Below are 21,300 nucleotides of genomic sequence, written 5' to 3'. Positions count from 1 at the left end.
AAAAGTTCAAGACAGGCACATTTGGGGCAGGAGGGCAGCTGGCACAAATTGGGAAACCAAGCAACTTTTGAAATGAAATTCTTTAGTCTTTCATGTCAGTAAAGTGCTGCTTTAGATAGTTACTGCTTTTAAATACAGGGCACATATATTATCATTCATGGCGAGATTATCTGAACATAAGGACAATAAGTAATCCATTAGTTAAAAATCTTTATTAAAAAAAAAAAAAAACTCCAAAACTGTTTAAAGAAAACCAAGACAACCGGCAAAGCTTTGAAGTTGTATACAGTCATGCACTGCATGAGACAGCGGTCCCATAAGATGACAACACTGTATTTTGACTTAGCTTTTCTATGTTTAGATATACAGATACCTACTTGTGTTACACTTGCTACCGTGTTCAGCACTGTCACGTGCTGTACAGGTTTGCAGCCCAGGAGCAATAGGCTATGCCACAGAGCCTAGGTGTGTAGGAGTAGGCTGTACCATCTGGGTTTGAGGGCACTCTAGGTGTTCGATGAAATCGACTGATGATGCATTTCTCAGAAAGAATGTCCCCATGATTGAGTGATGTAGGACTGTACTTAAAAAAATCCTTCCAAAAAGGGCCTATGATTTAGCTACTCAAATGTAGCTGATGAACACTTTATAGATGAATCAAAAATACCTTTCAAGCTGCATATGAAAAGAAACCACACAGCTAAAAAGGCTAGTATGCATTTATCCCTTAAAGATAAATTGACAGATACAGATTTTTTAAACTAAAAAGAATTTGACAACCAAAAAACTGGATGCCCAGGGGCTACGGTTGGTGCAAACTTTACGGTTTCTTGGAAAAACGTCTTGCTCTGAAGACTTCAGGCTCTCTGAATTCTGAGGTCACATGAACGGCACTGGGGGTCTCCCTAGATCTCTTTAACTGCCCCGTCAGTGTCTCTCCTGGAAGTGCACCAATCTATGCCCTGAGCTCCGACGTAGAGGGTCCCACATTTTCTATGACCTGTGGTAACAGGGTGCCTTGTACTGTCATTGGGAGGCTCGGCTTCAGGGTATCCTCCTTTGTCTTTCTGCGATGTGCCTGACCTCAGGGAAGTCAAGAGACCCCGAGCCAAACCCAGTGGGAGTCTGTGGTGACCAAGGGCACACAGATCCTTTTCTTGGGTACCTCCTCTGAAAGCACGTTACTGAAGTGAGTGTAGGTTATGCCCTTTAAAGCAATACCATGTCAATGCACAAGAGAACCATACTGGTGTGATTTTTATAACTACTACCAAAAAGGGTGGCTGTGTGTATACTTGAGAATCTTCAATCCCCAAATAACACGGAACATGTGCTGTGAGCGTACAGGACCTCTGCAGAGGGATGCTCCTGCCTGGGAGAGGCATGAGCAGGGTCATGGGGAGTCTGGGAGGAGAGGGCGGAGCGCTGGGCTGCCCCCGTGGGTGTGCTCCTCCTCCTGCCCTCCAGCCACAGGCTGGACCCTGTTAATGCTGCCTGCATGGGCAGTGCATCGGCCATGGCCTGGGCAGTATCAGGACGCTGGCTCGCCTGCAATCCCAGCTCTGCGGGTGACAAAGGCGCTGTCTGGCCCCTTCTGCTTGACTCTTGCTTCATTTCTCAGTTCATTCAGAACTCACTTCCGGGAAATGCAGGGACAGGGGGTCTTATTTGTTGCATCTCCTCAAAAACTCCAAAAGGAAAATACATTTTAATTGTAAATGAGATTTACATTCAATTTTCAGCAACTTGACTTCTGAATAAAAGCAAGACAGAATTATATCACTGAATTTAAAATGCCATACATATTTACGCGTTCGCGGGTTAGGAATAAATAGTAACTTCTCAGGCTTGAAAGCAAGTCATGAAAAGCACAGAGCTGTCGAGGTGGGATGGGGTGGAGGGTGGGTTTTTATTCACATGACTGAGGGCGGAGGGCAGATGCCAAGTGAGTGCATGAAGGGGCTCAGCTGTAAAGACCAAAGCAGCAGAGGCAAAAAGACTTCAATGTTTTAGGAAAATAATCAAGCAAAACACTCATCTAATGAACATTTGTTTTGAGACAGCATCTTACTTGGTCATTCAGGCTGGAGTGCATGGCTATCACAGCTCATGGCAGCCTTGGACTTCTGGGCTCAAGGGATCCTCCTGCCTCAGCATCCTGAGTAGCTGGGACTACAGGCGGGAGCCACTGTGCCCAATTGAACATTTTAATAAAGTATACGCGTGTTTAAGAGAAATGTGAAAGACATATCTTTTGGTTAAAGCTTGGTGTCATATAAAAACAGTTAGACACACACTCTTTCAGCACAGGAGCCCAACTGTAAAAGCAAAAAAAGCTGCACTCACAATCTCTGCACAGAAACTTGATGAGAATGTGCAGCCCAGCGTGTGATCAGGGAGTATGGTTAGACAGTTACGGGGCCTCATTTCTCTTCCTTCTCCTCCACATTTGCACATCTTCTTAAGGGAGTGTGGGTGAATGTTATAAGGGAAAGAGGGTCAACATATTTTCTTTAAAAATATAAACAGAAAGAGATGCCCGACACTGCACGCTGACATCCTTGGTCCTGATGTCCGAGTGATAGTAAAATCTGAGGCTCTGAATGAAAGGAGCCCCTGTACCCTCCTCAGGGACCCGAGGCTGCCTCCCAGCCCAAGCCCCGCCCCGTCCAGTCCTCACCTAGGTGACCGCCACCCACTGACAGTTGGCGCGTGGATCATGAGCTCCCGGGCACTGAAGCCGTCTTCGTGTCCAGATGAGCTGACGACTACAAATCCAATCTTGTGGGGCATTCTGCACGTTTGGGCTGTTTATAAGAGCAGGAAAAACTTCTTTAAAACAAAGGAATTCACTAACACATGGACATTTAAAGGGTTGGTTCATGCCTTGCTAACACACACAATAATGCACTAAGTATTCAGAATTTTCCCATCTCTTTGAAAAGAATCTATTTTTTTTTTGTTAAACACTTTTATAGATGCTTCTGATTCTGCTTAAGATATCATTTAAGTTATCTTGACTTTTCCCAAATACGTGTCCAAAAAGTTTGACCAGTGCTGTGGATTGTGCTCCCCAAAAGGATACGCTGAAGTTCCACCTGTGGTACCTGTGAAGGAGACCTCATTTGAAAATAGGGTCTTTGTGGGTGTGATCTAGTTAAAATAAGGTCCTCGGGGTGGGCCCAATCCAATGTGACTTTTAAGAAGGGAAGAGACACAGCCACACAAAGGGAGAGCGCCATGTGGTGACACAGGCAGAGACCGGAGCAACGCATCTCTAAGCGGGCCAGCCAAGGACGGCCGAGGATGGCCAGCAGGCGCCCAAGGTTAGGAAGAAGCCAGAAGGGATCCTGCCCTACAGCCTCCAGAGTGAGAGTGCAGCCCTGTCCATGCAGCCATCTGACTTCTGCCTCCAGAATGAACTTCTGGTGTTTTAAGCCATCTAGTTTATGATATTTTGCTATGTCTAGAATATAAACACAAACTTCTTTCTATTAGTTAGGAAACTAATACAACCAGTACGTTAATTAGTTATACAATACCAAGGGGAAAAAGGCAACGTATGCGCTAGCATTAACAACTGCTAAATGAATGTGTATGACCAGAAGGAAGAGCAGGAATGACAGGCAGGCATATTAAGTACAAAAAGGTTCATGCAGAGTCAGGTTGAGGGACTGACTCACAGGACACTGAGCCCAATTTGCTCAGGGACTCTGGGTTACTTTTCAGTTACTAAGCCAGTCAGATTCCTCCTAAGTAAGCCAATTTGGGTTAGGTCTAAATCATCGGGGAAAAAAAAAAGGCTCCTCACTAAACCAGGATAAAGAAGACTCCATCAGAAAGTTCTCTGGGATAAGATATACTATTAATTGAAATTCCCAATAGGAGGTAACATATAAACATACTCCCACATAAAACTGTACGTATTTTGACATGCTTGATGCATGATCTAGATCTTTCTTTTACTTTCATTGAGCATTTGAAGAGGACCACTTCAATATATTAATTATTGGCTGGCATTACTGCTAATGTTTCTTGGAATGTATGAACAAAAGCACTAAAATAGAATGATAAACCATCATTGAGATTCTAGTTATTTTTTGCACAAAGTTCACTGCAAGATGTTACTGTATATTAAATGAAAACAAAACTAAACCAACCCAGAAAATAATTTTTAAAAAGCCCCCTAGAACAGGATGAGGCTGGGCGTGGTGGTTCGTGCCTATAATCTCAGCACTTTGGGAGACCGAGGTGGAAGGATCACTTGAGCCCAGGAGTTCGAGACCAGCCTGGGTAAGAGAGTGAGACCCCGTTTCCACAAAAGCAAACAAAAAAAGAATTTTGAAAGGATGCGTGTGATTTAACCCACTGTTAGCTGCACGGCCCCACCTGCACTCTGGGCACCCTATGCCAGAAACGCACAGCCCATGGCTCCTACTCCTTCGTGACCTGGCACTTCTGGGTCGCATGGGCTCTGAGCCCAGAGGTACTTTTCCCTTGGCCACAGCATCTCTCTTCACCCACTCCCCACCCAACGGTGTGCCAGGTCTTATCAGGCCTGCCCTTCCTTCTGATCCCACTGTCTTTTCTAGACAGCAACCACCTGGTGTCCCCACCTGAAGCGCCTCCCTCAGACAAGTCCTAAGTTCCTATTGTGTGAATGCGCCTCAGGCCCAGCTCCAGTCATCCCCATCCATGTCCTAACTCCAGAGCTCTCGGTGGGCTCCCCATCTAGGGATCAATGCGCCAACTCTCCCCTGACCCTCACTTCTTGTCCTGAATTCTGAAGTCCAGCCAAACAATCAAAGCTCACAGTTAATACCCTTCAGCTCTGAAGCCCTCCAATCCTTTCATCAGCTTTTTTTCCTTTTTTGAGACAAGAGTCTCACTCTATCACCCAGGCTGGAGTGCAGTGGCGTGATCTGGGCTCACTGCAACCTCTGTCTCCCTGGTTCATGTGATTCTTGTGGTTCAGCCTCTCAAGTAGCTGGGATTACAGGCATGCACCACCATGCCTGGCTAATTTTTTTTTTTTTTTTTGGTATTTTAGTAGAGACGGGGTTTTGCCATGTTGGCCAGGCTGGTCTCGAACTCCTGGCCAATCTGCCCGCCTTCGCCTCCCAAAGTGCTGGGATTACAGGCATGAGCCACCATGCCAGGCCCCTTTCATCATCTTTCAGGGCAGGGCCTGTCACTCCCTATTCCACCTTGAAAATAGCTCTTGTGCTGAGGCTGTTGGGTTCCAGTCTCCAATTTTTTTTTTTTTTTTTTTTTTTTTGAGAGAGCGTCTCACTCTGTCACCCAGGCTGGAGTGCAGTGGCGTGATCTTGGCTCACTGTGACCTCTGCCTCCTGGGTTCAAGTGATTCTCCCGCCTCAGCCTCCCAAGTAGCTAGTATTACAGGTGCACGCCACCACATCCAGCTAATTTTTGTATTTTTAGTAGAGATGGGGTTTCACCATGTTGGCCAGGCTGGTCTCGAACTCCTGACTTTAGGTGATCCACCCGCCTCAGCCTCCCAAAGTGTTGGGATTACAGGCGTGGCCATTAAGCCCAGCCCCGATTTTTTTTTTTTTTTTTTATACAGGTTCTCGCTCTGTTGCCCAGGCTGTACTGCTGCAGTGGCGTGATCATAGCTCACTGTAACCATGAACTCTCAGGCTCAAATGATCCTCTTGTCTCAGCCTCCTGAGCAGCTAGGACTACAGGCACATGCCACCATGCACAGCTACTTTTTTTTTTTTTTTTTTTTTTTTGTAGGGATGGGGTTTCACTGTGTTGTCTCGGCTGCTCTTGAACTCCTTCCATCTTAGTGTCCCAAAGTGTTGGGATTACAGGCGTGAGCCGCCGAGCCTGGCTAGTCTCTGAACCTAACCAACACTCTCTGTTATGGCTCGAAGACATAAATATAGGACCTTTTCATTCAAACAGGAGGGTGTTTCCAGTATGCTATACTGCCCCCAACAAATCTAAAACAAAGTACTGGCATTTAAGAACCAGCTAAGAGAAATGCATAGGGACTGTGGAGGCAACGCTATTACCTCAGTCTGGTATTTGAAAAGGATTCCTTTTTTAGTCTACCCCCTCCCAAAGACCTTCCAGTTGTACCCTAGGGTCCCCTCTGTGTAAACCTTCAAGTGTTACATAAGATACTTGGAATGTCACTGAAGGATGCCACTTTTAGGCTCTATAAAAATCACCATTAACAATTTGGGAAGAAGCAAAGCTCTGTTGAACATCCAGTTATTGGCTGGTCTTCCTCACCAGAGGCATGAGGGATCCCTGTTGTCCCAGGGGCAGCCATCGACATCCCGACAAATGCCAGAGTACATCTCTCCCCAGGCAGCGATGACTCCATGGCGGTCTCATCCCTCACTACACTTTTCCTAGTGCTGGCATGGTAAAAGGCAATTAACTATAAATTAAACGGAAACTCAGTGTAGCAACTTCCATTTTGTTAGAAGACTAGGAAACAAAACTTGTCTCTGATTTTCTTTTTAAGAAGACTTTTAAGTGTGACCGCGCGCGGTGGCTCATGCCTGTAATCCCAGCACTTCGGGAGGCCGAGGAGGGCGTATTACTTGAGGTCAGGAGTTCGAGACCAGCCTGGCCAACATGGTGAAACCCCGTCTCTACTAAAAATAAAAAAATTAGTCGGGCTACTCGGGAGGCTGAGGCAGGAGAATCGCTTGAACCCGGGAGGCGGAGGCTGCAGTGAGCTGAGATCGTGCCATTGCACTCCAGCCTGGGCGACAGAGCGAGACCGTCTCAAAGGCTTATGGGTTTCTGATCAAGTCTTCTTAGCGACTGAAAGGGCTTCAGAGAAATCTGAACTTAAGTGCAAACAAAACAAAACAAAACAAACCCCAAAACAAAAAACAACCAACCATCAGACTTTAATCTCTATAGGGACAGAGCAACTTTCCTCAAACTTTTGCTCAGCAGAACACATCTGAAACTGGCCCGCTATGTGCTACGCATCCAGAAGAGGAAAAGCCGGATCTGAAAACAATATTCCACGCTAAATGGGCCGTCCCGGCCGGGGCAGGCGGTCCCAGCACCCGTGCTGAGCTCTCCGGCATCCGGCACGACGGGGCCGCGCCGGCTCTTCGGCGACAGCAAGGCCGGCATCTAACTCCACACCGTCCGCGCTTGCACCGCGCACCCAGGCTTCGTACCCAGCTCCCAGGTGGGGACCGCGCCCCCGCGGCGCCCCGCTCCCCACTCCGGCCCTGGGCCGACGCCGCAGCGGCCCGGAAGGTACCTGCTTAGAGGGAAGGGCCCCGACTGGCGCTGCCGCGGCCCCGGTGGAGAGGGCGGCTGGGTCGGAGCGGTGCCGCGGCCCGGGGAGGCGGCCAGGCGGCGCCTCAGCACCCGGACCCCAGGGGCGTGCGGGACCCGGCTCTCGTGGACTTCCTCGGCAGCCGCCGCTTCCTCAGACGGAACTCGGGGGGCGTCCCTTCCGCCGCCCCAGGCCGCCTTGCACCCCAAGCTGCTGCGGCAGTGACAGGGAAGAAGCAGACCCGGCCGCCTCTGCCCATCGCCCCGGCCGCAGCCTCCACTCTCATGACAACCAAGCCCAGCCCTGGGCCAGGGCCTCTGCGCGTGCGCGACCCCGCCCCACCCCAGGCCGCGCCTGCGCACAAGGGGAGGGCTCCGCTACCCTGGCCCTCAGGGTCGTGTAGTTTCCGGGGCCACGGCACCTGGGAACACCAGGTGGCGTCGCGCCTTTGCTTTCCTGAGCCTTCTGAGTAAGGTAATGTGGTGTCCGTGGGGCGACGCCTGCGCACAAGACCGCGTCGGGCCTCACTTTTCCCAGGCCTTCTGGGTAATGTAGTTTCCGGGATCGGCGCCCGGCCTGTGCCAGCTTGCAGAGCTCACCAGGTGCAGACCCCTGCGGCCAGGGCGAGGACGGATCTGAGCAGCCGGGCAGCGGGTGCCGCCGCCTGCGGGACCCAGAGGGCTTGAGGACATCTGCAATGCTCCAGAAGCCCAAGAGCGTGAAGCTGCGGGCCCTGCGCAGCCCGAGGAAGTTCGGCGTGGCTGGCCGGAGCTGCCAGGAGGTGCTGCGCAAGGGCTGTCTCCGCTTCCAGGTGCCCGCTGGGCTGGGCGGGGATGGCCCGCCGGGGAGGCGTGTGGGGAGAATAGGAGGTGCCGCTTCTCCTCTTCCAAAACGGAGGGTGCAGGCGGCGCCCGGGGCGGGTAGTTTTCTTTCGCCTCAGCCGCTAGGACCCCGGCCCCCGCAGCCTGGGGTTCCTGAGCGTGGCTTCAGAACGCAGGGGGGTTGGGGGACGACCTGGATCACCCCTTCCCTCTGCCCACCTCTCTGGCAGGACAGCCCTGCATCAGAGCTAGGAGACCCGGGTAGAGTGCCAGGTACTGGCACGCGGGGTCACGGCTGCTCTGCCTGTCCGGCCTCAGCTTCCCCTTGCGTAAAGTGAAAGGCTTGGCTAGGTGGGCTCTGCAGGCCCTTCCAGCCCTCGCAGCTGGCGATTGCAATCGTCACCTTATTCTAGGTTGGTTTTCTTTTTAGACCAGTACTAGGGTTACCAGCTGTGCATTGCCGGGGTCGGTGCCGGTGGGGTGGGAGTTGCCATAAAATGCCTAAAACTGACCAGTGCAGAGTAACAGGGAACCGGACTCCAACAAATTAACAGTGCCACGTGCCGGTCACACTCGTGCACAGAGGCAACCAACCGTTCTCCTTCGTGTGCCAGCACCGCTCTGGCGGCTGTGTGCTGGGGATGGTGGTGTTCAGCTCCTGGCAGCAGGGAGGCGGCGCTGTCAAAGACAGGCTGTATTTGAAGCGCCCTCAGGAGCTCATTTAAAAAGGGTGAATCCTGCAGAGCCAGCAGTCACCCCCTGATGTATGTTTTTCCTGACTCTTCGTATTTTAGAACGGCCCGCAGTCAGGCGCCCTTGCTCCCGCTCCCTCATCCTTGCCTGGGCGTTGGAGCGACTGTGGCATACAGGCGGCAGCCTGAGCCTGCTTCTTTAAGCACAGCTCATTCCGGTCGTTTATGAGGCCTGCAGATGCGAAGCCCTCGTCTTGAGACCCTTCCTCCTCCTGTTGCTTCTCCCGTCCCTGCAGCTCCCTGAGCGTGGTTCCCGGCTGTGCCTGTACGAGGATGGCACGGAGCTGACGGAAGATTACTTCCCCAGTGTTCCCGACAACGCCGAGCTGGTGCTGCTCACCTCGGGCCAGGCCTGGCAGGGCTGTGAGTGGCAAGGACTTTGGAGGTGGGCGGGAAGCTGGCACTCTCGGAGGTCCTGGGGGCTTAGCTCCAGGTGCCCATCAGGGTGGGGAAGGGTCCCCCTTACTGTGAACTCTCGGGTCTCAAGGAGGAAGCCCTCTGGAGGCAGAACTGGTCAGCGTCGCTTAGGTGGCAGAGTCCTCAGTCCTCTCGTTCATGAACCCAGCTGTTCAGTTGGTCGTCTTTTTCTTCAAAAAATCTTTTAATTTTATTTGCGTTCATTTGAGGTGTCCTAGCAATTCCCAAGAGCAGAGGGAGGGCTTTGGGGTTGGGGCCTGCACAGTTTCATGGGGAAGGTGGAGCCAGGAAGAGATGCTGTTCTGTTCTGCTGGGCTGAGCACCCTTCTGGAAGGACGAGGTGGTGGTTCGTGGGATGCTCTCACATTGTTCTCGGTTGGTGTTTGCTAAGATGCTGTCCTCAGGGCTCAAGTTTGGGGGCAATTGCTTTGAGAGGTGGTTCTTTCGGGGCATCTGTATTGAAGCCTCAGGACACAAAGTCCTGCCTTTCAGAACCAGCCGAATGCCAAGGTCTGCGCTTGTTTGACTCCCGTAAAAGAGAGCTTTTGGCCACTGGGGCAGGAGATGCTATCATGTGCCTTTACCTGGAAGGGTCGGCCAGTGTTGTGCAAATGGGGTCAGGCTCCAGGAGATGCTTCTGGCGGCCCAGGAAGGACATGGGTGCTCTGAGGGATGGAGCTGTGGCTCCTTGGCCTAAGGGGCAGAAAGAGAGAAGTCGAAGAGTAACGTCCATGTGGCCACCTCCCCGGCTACAGTGTTGGGGGCTCCACTGTCAGCATTGAGGGGTGACGCCTCTGGTGTGTGCTCCCAGGTTGCAAGCCCGCTTTCTCCACTGGGCCTTGTGCTTTTAGAGGAGGCAGCCGGAAAATGTATCACTGTGATGCCCCCTGGGGTGGCCCCTGCAGGAGGTGGGGGCTGGGCAGGGGTGTGCTCAGGGTATGCCTCACCTTTGGATGTTATCTTTCTTTCCCATTTCAGGGCATAGTTGAAAGACAGCAGAGCACGTTGCTCTCTCTCTGTCTCTCCCTGCATCTCGCAGTCTCTGTCTCTCCCTGCATCTCGCAGTCTCTGTCTCTCTCCTCTGTCTGTCTCTGGCTCTCTCTGTCCTTCCTTTCTCTGGCGCTTTATCCTCCTCTCTTCCCTGAGACCACTAGTCCTCCTCCTTGTTAGACTTAAATAAATTTTTTTTCTTTTCTTTTAGGAAAACATTGAGATGGGGTCTCCCTCTGTTGCACAGGCTGGCCTCAAACTCCTGGGCTCAAGAAGTCCTCCTACCTTGGCTTCCCAAAGTGCTGGGATTACAGGCATGAGCCACTGTGCCTGGCCAAAATATTTTTGTTTTATTATATTTTGAGACTTTGTTGCCCAGGCTGGAGTGCAGTGGCACGAACCTGGCTCACTGTAGCCTCGACCTCCGTGTTTCAAGTGAGCCCGTCGCCTCAGCCTCCCAAGTAGCTGGGACCACAGGCATGCACTACCACGTCTGGCTAATTGTTTTGTATTTTTTGTAGAGATAGGGTTTCGCCATGTTTCCCAGGATAGTCTCACACTCTTGGGCTCAAGCTGTCCTCCTGCCTTGGCCTCCTAAAGTGCTGCGATTACAGGTGTGAGCCACTGTGCCTGGCCTAAACCGTTTATTTAGAAATAATGACAGATTCCCAGGAAGTTGCACAGATAGGAAGGTCCCATGTACCTCTACCCTTTCCCTCAAAGGCAACATCAGATACAACCGTGGTACAATATAAAACAGGAACACCGACACTAGTGCAATGTGCGTGTTGTTCTGTCATTTCTCCCCATGTAGATTCCTGTGACCAGCATCAGGGTCAAGGTACAGACCTCTCCCATCCATCACTCAAGGTTCTCCCCTTTATAATCCTGCCTACCCCTGCCCACCAGCAATCCCTAGCCCGTAGCAACTGCTGATATGTTCTCCATGTCTATAATTTTGTCATTTAAAGAATATTAGGGGCCAGGTGCGGTGGCTTACACCTGTAATCCCAGCACTTTGGGAGGCCAAGGTGGGTGGATCACCTGAGATCAGGAGTTCAAGACCAGCCTGGGCAACATGGTGAAACCCCGTCTCTACTAAAAATACAAAAATTAGCTGGGCATGGTGGCGGGCGCTTGTAATCTCGCTACTCGGGAGGCTGAGGCAGGAGAATCGCTTGAGCCCAGGAGGTGGAGGTTGCAGTGAGCTGAGATTGTGCCATTGCACTCTAGCCTGGGTGACAGGCTGAGACTCCGTCTCAAAAAAAAAAAAAAAAAAAAAGAATATTAGGTAAGTGGAATCATAAAGTATGTGGCCTTTTGCGATGAGCCTTTTTCACTCCACATAAGGCTCCCGAGATGCATGTAAGTTGTGTGTGTCCATAGTCCGTTCCTTCTCCCGAGATGCATGTAAGTTGTGTGTGTCCATAGTCCGTTCCTTCTCCCGAGATGCATGTAAGTTGTGTGTGTCCATAGTCCGTTCCTTCTCCCGAGATGCATGTAAGTTGTGTGTGTCCATAGTCCGTTCCTTCTCCCGAGATGCATGTAAGTTGTGTGTGTCCATAGTCCGTTCCTTCTCCCGAGATGCATGTAAGTTGTGTGTGTCCATAGTCCGTTCCTTCTCCCGAGATGCATGTAAGTTGTGTGTGTCCATAGTCCGTTCCTTTTCGTTGCTGAGTAGCATATTCCATGGTTTGGTTTTACCACAGTTTGTTCTGCCATTCGCCTGTGGAAAGATATTTTGTTTGTTTCCAGTTTTTGACTATTACAAATGAAGCTGCTCTGGCCAATTATGTACAAGTTTTTCTTTTTTCTTTCTTGTTTTCTTTTGACACAGGGTCTCACCCTGTCGCCCAGGCTGGAGTGCAGTGGTGCAATCATAGCTCACTCTAGCTTTCACTTCCTGGGCTCAAGCGATCCTCCTACCTCCGCCCCTGAGTAGCTGGGACTACAGGGGTGCACCACCATGCCTGGCTAATTTTCGTATTTTCTGTAGAAACAGGGCTTCATCATGTTGCCCAGGGTGGCCTATAACTCCTAGGCTCAAGCAATCTACCCGCCTTGGCCTCCCAAAGTGTTGGGATTACAGGCGTGAGCCACCGCACCTGGCCATCTTGACAGGTTTTTGCGGGATGTAGGTTTTCATTCTTCTGGGGAGAATGCCCAGGAGTACAGTGCTGCATTGTGTGGTGTGTGTTTAGTTTCTGAAGACAAGGATGTCCACTCTTGCTGCTTCTGTTTAACATGGCATTGCAGGGTCTAGCCAGGACATTTAGGCAAGAAAAATAAAAAGCATCCAGATTGGAAAGGAAGAAGTGAAGCTATTTCCATTTGCAGATCATACGAACTTGTATGTAGAAAACTCTAAGGAATCCACTAAAAAGTGATTAGAACTAATCATCAAGTTTAGCAAGGTTGAAGGATATAAGATCATATGCAAATATAGAAATACACTTCCAATGAACAATCTGAAAATGAAGCAGAAAATCATCCTATTTACACTGGCATCAAAAAGAATAAAATACTTAGGATAAGTGTAACAAAAAATTATAATACTTGTATTCTGAAAACTGCAAAATGTTGTTGAAAGAAATTAAAGTTTTGAATAAATGGATTAACATCCCATGTTCATGGATTGGAAAGCTTAACATTGTTAAGATGGTGGGACTCCCCAAACTGACCTACAAATTCAACACAATCCCTATGAAAATTCCAGCTGGTTTCGTTGTAGAAATTGACATGCTGATTCTAATCCACAGTTCATATGGAATTGCAAGAGACCCAGAATAGCCAAAACGACTGTGAAAAAGAAGATAGTAGGAGGACCCACATATTCTGATTTCAAAACTTCGTACAAAGCCACAGTAATCAAGACTGACACTGGTACAAGGACAGATATATAGATCAATGGAATAGAATAGAGCACCCAGAAATCTACGTATCTGTGGTCAGGATGCCAGGACCATTCAATGGAGGGGGAAGAGTAGTATCTTCAACAAATAGTGCTGGGACAACTGCATATTCACATACAAAAGAATGAAGTTGGACTCTTAGCTGGTACCTTCCTTATACAAAAAGTACAATAAATGAAAGACCTAAATGTAAAAGTTAAAAATATAAAGCCCTTAGAAGAAAACATAGGGATAAGTCCTCATCGCCTTGGATTTGGCAAAAGATTCTTAGATTTGACACCAAAAACATGAGCAGCAGAAGAAAAAACAGATAAATTGGGCTTCATCAACATTAAGAACTCTGGGCCGGGCATGGTGGCTCACGCCTGTAATCCCAGCACTTTGGGAGGCCGAGACGGGCAGATCACTTGAGGTCAGGAGTTGAGACAAGCCTGGCCAACATGGTGAAACCCCGTCTCTACTAAAAATACAAAAATTAGCCGGGCGTGGTGGCAGGCGCCTGTAATTCCAGCTACTCAGGAGGCTGAGGCAGGAGAATTGCTTGAACCCGGGAGGCAGAGGCTGAGGCAGGAGAATTGCTTGAACCCAGGAGGCGGAGGCTGCAGTGAACGACAGTCCACAGAATAGGAGAAAATAGTTGCCAATCATGTATCTAATACGGAACTTGCATCAGAATATATAAAGAATCCTTATAACTTAATAGTAAAAAGATAACCCAATTAAACATGGGCAAAGGTTCTGAAAAGAAAGAAATGTCTCCAAGGAAGATATTCAAGTGGTCGTCAGCACATGAAAAGGTGCTTGAGATCATCAGTCGTCAGGGAACTGCAAATCAAAACCACAGTGAGATGCTACTTCACACCCACTAGGATAACAACCAGTGTGGGCGAGGATGCGGAGCGGCTGGAACCCTCAGGTCCCATTGATGGGAAGGGAAAACGGTGCAGCTGCTGTGGAAAATAGTCTGGCAGTTTCTCAACAATTACACAGAATCGCCACGTGACCCAGCAGCTCCACTCCTAGGTATGTACCCAAGAGAAATGAAAACACGTCCACACCAAAACTCGTCCGTGAGCGTTTACAGTAGCTTTATTCATAATAGCCAAAAGGTAGAAACCACCTAAGTCTCCAGTGATGAACACTTGGATCAATAGAGTGTGGCACATCCATACAATGGAATTACTCACCATGAAGAGGAATGAAACACAGCATGGCCGAGCCTTGAAACCATGCCAAGTCAAGAAGCCTGCACATACAGTAGGGTTCCATTCATAGGAAACATCCAGAACGGGGATGTTAGAGAGATGGAAAATAGATTAGTGGTTGTTTAGGGTTGGGGGTAGGGTAGAGGGGAGGGAGGTTGGTAGCTAAAGAGTATGAGGTTTCTTTTTGAGGTGGTGAAAATGTTCTGAAGTTGACTGTGGATGTGGCTGCACAACTCTGGGAATATAACAAAACCCATTGTATTGTACACTTTATTTATTTTATTTATTTTTTTTGAGATGGAGTCTTGCTCTCTCCCCCGGCTGGAGTACAGTGGCGCGATCTCGGCTCACTGCAACCTCTGCCTCCTGGGTTCAAGCGATTCTCTTGCCTCAGCCTCCCGAGTAGCTGGAGTTACAGGCATGCACCACCGCGCCCGGCTAATTTTTGTATTTTTAGTAGAGACAGGGTTTCACCATGTTGGCCAGGATGGTCGCGATCTCCTGACCTTGTGATCTGCCTGCCTCGGCCTCTGAAAGTGCTGGGATTACAGGCGTGAGCCACCGCGCCCGGCCTCTGAATTGTACACTTTAAATGGGTGAATTGTTAGGAGTGTGAATTATATTTCAATAAAGCTACTTAAAATAAAAGAAACTGCCAAGTTGTGTGCTAGAGTGGCCGTCTTACTTTTCCACTGCGCAGTTTCTGTGCAGCCTCGCCAGCTTTCGGCGCTGTTGCTGTTTTTAATTTTAGCCATTCTGATTGCAGTGTGGTGATTTCTCATTGTGCCCTTAATATGCATTTCCCTAATGGCTAACAATGCTGACTATCTGAATATCTTTTATAAAAACAGAGACAGGGTCTCACTCTGTTGCCCAGGTTGGAGTGCAGTGGCAATCATGGCTCACTGCAACCCTGAACTCCTGGGCTCAAGCGATCCCCCTACCTCAGCCTCCCAAGTAACTGGGACTACAGGTGTGCACCCCCATGTGCCGCTAATTATTATGATTTTTTTTAGAGATGGGGGTCTTGCTTTTTTTTTTAGAGATGGGGTCTTGGTTGCCAGGTTGGTCTCAAACTCCTGCCCTTAAGTGATTCTCCCACCTCGGTCTCTGAAAGTGCTGATTACAGGCGTGAGCCACCGTGCCCAGCCCTAAATATCTTCTTATGTGCTTATTTGCCATCTGTAGATTCTCCTTGGTGAAGTGTTTCTTCGTGTCTCTTGTCCATTTTCTAATTGGATTATTTATCTATTTTTTTACTGTTGAGTTTTGAAAGTCACCCCCCCCCCAACCAAAATACCTGGACATGAGTTCTTTGTCAGACATGTGGTTTGCAAATATTTACCCTGTGGCTTTTCATTCTCTTAAGAGCATTTTTTTTGTGGAGTAAGAGTTTTTAGTTTTGAGGAAGCTCAGTGTGTTGATTTTCTCTTTTACGCAGTGCTTTTGATGTTAGGTCTAAGGACTTCCACCAAGTCCTCACTCCCCAGCATGTCCTCCTGTCTTCTTCTGACCCACTGATGTGATCGTGAGGCTTTTCTCATATGGTGGATTGCACTGATCGATTTGCAGGTGTGAACCAGCCTTGCGTTCCCACTTGGCCGTGGTGATATTTCTTTGTGCATGTTACTGAGTTCTCTTTGCTAACATTTTGTTAAGGTCCTGGGTAGACTTTGCTTTAACTTCCTATTAAGAGCCTGCCCGGAGAGCTCGCTGCTTCAGGGAGTTGTGAAAAGGCTCCAGGAGAGAGTAGGAAAAGTGATAGGAAGGATCTGAAAGCAAGGTCTCCAGGAAGGGCCAAAGTGGGGGGCGCATGGTTTGGAGGGGAGGAGGCCAAATGGGAAAGCAGCCGTCTCTTGGTGCGCTTTCATCTGTCCTCTAAAGCACACCCCGCCCCTTCCTCCTCTGTCCTCATGCCGCCCTTGTGCGTGGTCCCCAGCTGTTGGTGTCAGGGCAAGGACAAAGACCCGGGACACCTCGAGTCTGAGTCCTGGTGATTGCCAGGCCCTGGGGAATGGGGGAAGATGTGGTCAGAGGCTCTTCTTGTGACCGGGGCAGGATGTGTCTTCTGCTGGACCGGCACCTTTTGTTTGTCCCATTGGTGGCAGATGTGAGCGACATCGGGCGCTTCCTCAGTGCGTTTCACGAGCCGCAGGTGGGGCTCATCCAGGCCGCCCAGCAGCTGCTGTGTGATGAGCAGGCCCCGCAGAGGCAGAGGCTGCTGGCTGACCTCCTGCACAACGTCAGCCAGAACATCGCGGCCGAGACCCGGGCTGAGGACCCGCCGTGGTTTGAAGGTGCGTGGGGGCTGCAGCCGGCAGGGGAGAGGCTTCTTCGGAGCCTGAGGTGCCAGGAGAAGTTGGGTTCCAAAAAGCCCCCAGTGAAGGGCTGGCCTGTACCCTCGTGGGTTGAGGTGGGGGACTTGGAAGAAAATGTGCTCATTTCCCAGCATTTCCCAGCCTCGTGGGAAAGGCACCCAGCAAGGACTCAGGTGGGGCCAGAGTCCAGGGCAGCCCTCGGATGGGACTTTTTATATTTTTATAGATATTTTTTGAGATGGAGTCTTGCTCTGTCCCCCAGGCTGGAGTGCAGTGGCGTGATCTTGGCTCACCGCAACCTCTGCCTCCCTGCACCCTCTGCCTCCCAGGTTAAAGCGATTCTCCTGCCTCAGCCTCCTGAGTAGCTGGGATTACAGGCAAGTGCAACCACGCCCTGCCAATTTTTGTATTTTTAGTAGAGATGAGGTTTCGCCATGTTGGCCAGGCTGGTCTCAAACTTCGGACCTCAGCCTCCCAAAGTGCTAGGATTACAGGCGGGAGCCACCGCACCTGGCCTATTATAATTATTTTAAAAATTGTGCTAAAGTACATATGACATAAAATTTACCTTCTCAATCATTTTTTTAGTGCACAGGTCATTGGCATTAGGTACAGTCACATTGTATGCGGCCATCCCCACCGTCATCTCCGGAACTCCTTCCACCTTGCAAAGCTGAACCTGTGTCCCCGTTACATCACTCCCCCTTCCCCCTCCGCCAGCCCCTGGCAACCACCATTCCGGTTTCTGTCTCTCTGATTTGATGACTCTAGGGACCTCATATGAATGCAGTCACATAGTATTTGTCCTTGTGTAACTGGCTTATTGCACTCAGCACAGTGTCCTCAAGGTTCATCTATATCGTAGCGTATATCAAAAGTTCCTTCTTTTTTTGAGACAGAGTCTTGCTCTGTTGCCCAGGCTGGAGTGCAGTGGCGCGATCTTGGCTCACTGCAAGCTCCACCTCCCGGGTTCATGCCATTCTCCAGCCTCAGCCTCCCGAGTAGCTGGGATTACAGGTGCCTGCCACCACACCTGGCTAATTTTTTTGTATTTTCAGTAGAGACGGAGTTTCACTGTGTTAGCCAGGATGGTCTCAACCTCCTGACCTCGTGATCCACCCGCCTCGGCCTCCCAAAGTGCTGGGATCACAGGCGTGAGTCACCACCTTCAGCCAATTTCCTTCTTTTTAAGGCCAAATGACAGTCCACTGCGTGTACATACCATGCCATCTATTCACTCCACTGCGTGTACATACCCCACTCTGTCCACTCACTTCACTGCATGTACATGCCACGCTCCGTCTGTTCACTCCGCTGCGTGTACATGCCACGCTCCGTCTGTTCACTCCGCTGTGTGTAGATACCACACTGTCTATTCACTGACACTTGGGTTGCTTCCACCTTTTGGCCTGGCCTTGTAAGCCCATCAGAGGCGATGCTGAGAGATTGTAGCCTTTTTGGGAAAGGAGGGCTTGAGGGCCAGGCAGAAGCTCCTTGGTGGTATTTGAGATGCTTCTAAAAACAGAAACCAAACAGGGACGCTGTCTGTGTCACCATTAGAATACTTCTCAAGATGATGCAATCTGGCCAGGTGTGGTTGCTCACACCTATAATCCTAGCACTTTGGGAGGCCGAGGCTGGAAGACAGCTTGAGCCCTGGAGTTCAAGATCAGCCTAGGTAACAAAGTGAGACCTCATCTCTAAAAACATTTAAAAAGTTAGCCAGGTGTGGTGGTGCGTACCTGTAGTCTTAGCCACTTGGGAGTCTGAGGCAGGAGGATTCCCTGAGCCCAGGAGGTTAAGGCTGTAGTAAGCTGTGTTCGTGCCACTGTACTCCAGCCTGGAGGACAGAGCAAGACCCTGTCAAAAAGATGAAGCAGTATGACCCTCATATTCTGCCCTGCTTGGCACCTGAGCTGGGCAGGACACAGACCCAGAGGCCCCTGGCCTGCCCTGTGGACTCGGGGGTCTTCTCGTTTTCCTTGCAGGCTTGGAGTCCCGATTTCAGAGTAAGTCTGGCTATCTGAGATACAGCTGTGAGAGCCGGATCCGGAGTTACCTGAGGGAGGTGAGCCTGAGTGAAGACCGGGTATGCTGGGCGGGTTTTTGAAGCCAGGCTCTGTGGGCTCTGGAAGCCTGTGGTCCTCACCATGGGCAGTTGGTAGGACCACACTCCGTGCTTGCGTGGATCTGGTGGGGCTGCTCTGGTGAGGGAAGCTAGCGCACGGACCCTGTGCCTCCTCCCTTCACGGGGGTGAACACCCATCGGGCCTTTTCAGCTGCACTTGAGGTCACGGGTTGGGGAGCGGGGAGGTGGTGGCTCCTGCCTGCCTCCCCTCCTCTCCTCCTCTCCCCCCGAGGCTTCTTCCTGGGCAGCAGTGGCAAGTGTCAGGGCAGACACAGAGCCTGAGCTGTCATTTGCCCAACTGTGACCAAGGTCAGCAGGTGCTACAGGGATCTGAGGCCCTTCTCATGAGCCCATCCTTGGTCTGCAAACCTCTCCACCTCTCCCTCCTCCCTCCCAAAGGTGGAGTCAGCTCTGCCCTCATTTCCATCCACCCCATCTGAATGTGGATTTCCTCATCACATAGCATGACATGCCATGCTACACCATACCACACCACACCACACCAGGCCACGCCACACCAGGCCACACCACACCATACCACACCACACCATACCATACCACACCAGGCCACACCACACCATACCACACCACACCAGGCCACACCACACCATACCACACCACACCAGGCCACACCACACCAGGCCACACCACACCACACCACACCACACCAGGCCACACCACATCAGGCCATACCACACCAGGCCACACCACACTAGGCCACACCACACCACACCACACCACACCATACCACACCAGGCCACACCACACCACACCAGGCCACACCACACCACTCCACACCACACCAGGCCACACTACACCAGGCCACACCACACCAGGCCACACCACGTCATTCCACACCATGCCACACCGCATCATTAGCACATGGAGGGTGCTGTGGAGGCCCCTGCAATGGGTGTCCTGTCCTAGTGCTGCCCTGCGTGGTCGGCCCCCACGCCCTCGGCCCACTCCTGTCTGTGGCACAATTGCTAATGCTGCACTGCACCCCGTTTTTCTGCATCTCTTCTAGGTCCTGGTGACTTGCCATGTTCCCTTGCATTTCCCAGCCTGCTCCCTGTAGTGGAGCTAACTGATCCTGATACTCTTCCCTGCAAGTGCAATGACTAGGCCCTTCCACGCACCACTGCCTGCCTGACCAGGGTGGGATGGCCGTGCCTGCCTGACTTTATTAGCTCATCTTCTTTTTTGAGACGGAGTCTCACTCTGTTGCTCAGGCTGGAGTACAGTGGTACAATCTCAGCTCACTGCAACCTCTGCCTTCCAGGTTCAAGTAATCCTCCTGCCTCAGCCTCCCAAGTAGCTGGGATTACAGGCATGCGCCACCATGCCCAGCTAATTTTTTGTATTTCTAGTAGAAATGGGGTTTCACCATGTTGGTCAGGCTGGTCTCAAACTCCTGACCTCAAGTGATCCGCCCACCTCGGCCTCCCAGAGTGCTGGGATTACAGACGTGAGCCACCACACCCAGCCTGTTATCTCATCTAAGTCTCACCCAGCCTGGGGGCTGGTGTGGTTCCCTCCATTTCACAGGTCAGAGTCTCCCAGGGTGGGACAGCCCAGCAGTGGCCGAGAGGCCACGTGAACTCAGACCCTCTGACCACAGGACTGGGCTTGGGCAGGGTCTCAGAGGGCCATGGAGTGAGATGGATCGAGAGCCAGTGCGGGTTTTGGGGCGCTGTGCACCAGGCTCAGCGACGTTCCTTGGTTCCTCCAGGTGAGCTCCTACCCCTCCACGGTGGGTGCGGAGGCTCAGGAGGAATTCCTGCGGGTCCTCGGCTCCATGTGCCAGAAGCTCCGGTCCGTGCAGTACAATGGCAGCTACTTCGACAGAGGAGCCAAGGGCGGCAGCCGCCTCTGCACACCGGAAGGCTGGTTCTCCTGCCAGGTGAGCTGTGTGCCCTTTATCCTGGGGCCACCCGGCTGGCCTGTGGAACACAGCCCGCCTGGGGCGAGGCGGGTGGGGACCTTCAGCCCTTGCCCTGCCTGGGCAAAGCCTTGTGAAGAGGTACAGCCCTCACATTCCCAGGGAGGGCGGCAGTGTCTCAGCCAGTGCCTCTCAAGCTGCAGTGCACACAGGAATCCCTGGGGAGCTTGCAGAGGGCTGCAGGGCCCCGCCCCAGGGCTTGTCTCGGTAGGGCTGGGCGGTGTCTCAGTCAGCCCCGGCTGCCATAACAGATGACCCCTGCTGGGGAGGCTGGAATGGCAGCTGGTTAGTGCTCAAAGTTCTGGAGGCTGGAAGCTGAGATCAGGTCCGCACTCCCCCGCTGCCTTCCCAGGTGTCCCTGCTGCACCGTGCTAGGCGTGGTCTGGCCTTTAGTGGTGATGCGTCTGTGTCTCTGGCGAGTCCTGGGCACACCCCTCCCCCTCCCATGGTGTGGGGAGCAACTTGAGGCACCTCTTGGCGTTTGCACACTGCAGTTGCATTCCCGGTAAGGTCCACTGATGCCCGTGATCTTC

At 51.2% G+C, this 21,300-nt stretch overlaps 2 protein-coding genes across 11 annotated transcripts in view; one reads left to right on the top strand and one right to left on the bottom strand.

Annotated features, from left to right (window-relative positions):
* CEP104 (centrosomal protein 104) overlaps positions 1–7,581 on the bottom strand; it is a 43,253-nt gene extending 35,672 nt beyond the window's left edge. For 3 of the 4 annotated variants that reach the window (XM_063602207.1, XM_063602203.1, XM_063602208.1), the window contains exons 1-3: positions 7,265–7,444; positions 6,265–6,392; positions 2,681–2,807 (exon numbers count right to left, since the gene is read on the bottom strand). In XM_063602207.1, the coding sequence (XP_063458277.1) occupies positions 2,681–2,807; positions 6,265–6,358 (221 nt within the window). In that variant the 5' untranslated portion in view covers positions 6,359–6,392; positions 7,265–7,444. Of the gene's footprint in view, positions 1–2,680; positions 2,808–6,264; positions 6,393–7,264 lie in introns of all 4 variants that reach the window. The other variant, XM_063602199.1, reaches the window with a different exon arrangement.
* Positions 7,582–7,824: 243 nt separating this feature from the next.
* Positions 7,825–21,300, top strand: part of DFFB (DNA fragmentation factor subunit beta) — a 39,303-nt gene continuing 25,827 nt past the window's right edge. For 4 of the 7 annotated variants that reach the window (XR_010111404.1, XR_010111405.1, XM_055098944.2 and 1 more), the window contains exons 1-5: positions 7,825–8,093; positions 9,092–9,218; positions 16,488–16,676; positions 18,686–18,765; positions 20,558–20,728. Coding sequence is in view for 5 of the 7 variants with exons in the window: in XM_055098944.2 (XP_054954919.2) it covers positions 7,980–8,093; positions 9,092–9,218; positions 16,488–16,676; positions 18,686–18,765; positions 20,558–20,728 (681 nt within the window). In the remaining 2 variants the exon portion in view is untranslated. Of the gene's footprint in view, positions 8,094–9,088; positions 9,241–16,437; positions 16,677–18,685; positions 18,766–20,557; positions 20,729–21,119; positions 21,273–21,300 lie in introns of those variants that run through there. The other 3 variants (XM_063602221.1, XM_008970831.6, XM_063602213.1) reach the window with 3 other exon arrangements.

Source organism: Pan paniscus, chromosome 1 (assembly GCF_029289425.2).
Source record: "Pan paniscus chromosome 1, NHGRI_mPanPan1-v2.0_pri, whole genome shotgun sequence".
Classification (NCBI taxonomy): domain Eukaryota; kingdom Metazoa; phylum Chordata; class Mammalia; order Primates; family Hominidae; genus Pan; species Pan paniscus.
Note: the sequence above shows the minus strand (reverse complement) of the source record. Positions and strands in the feature narration are given on the sequence as shown.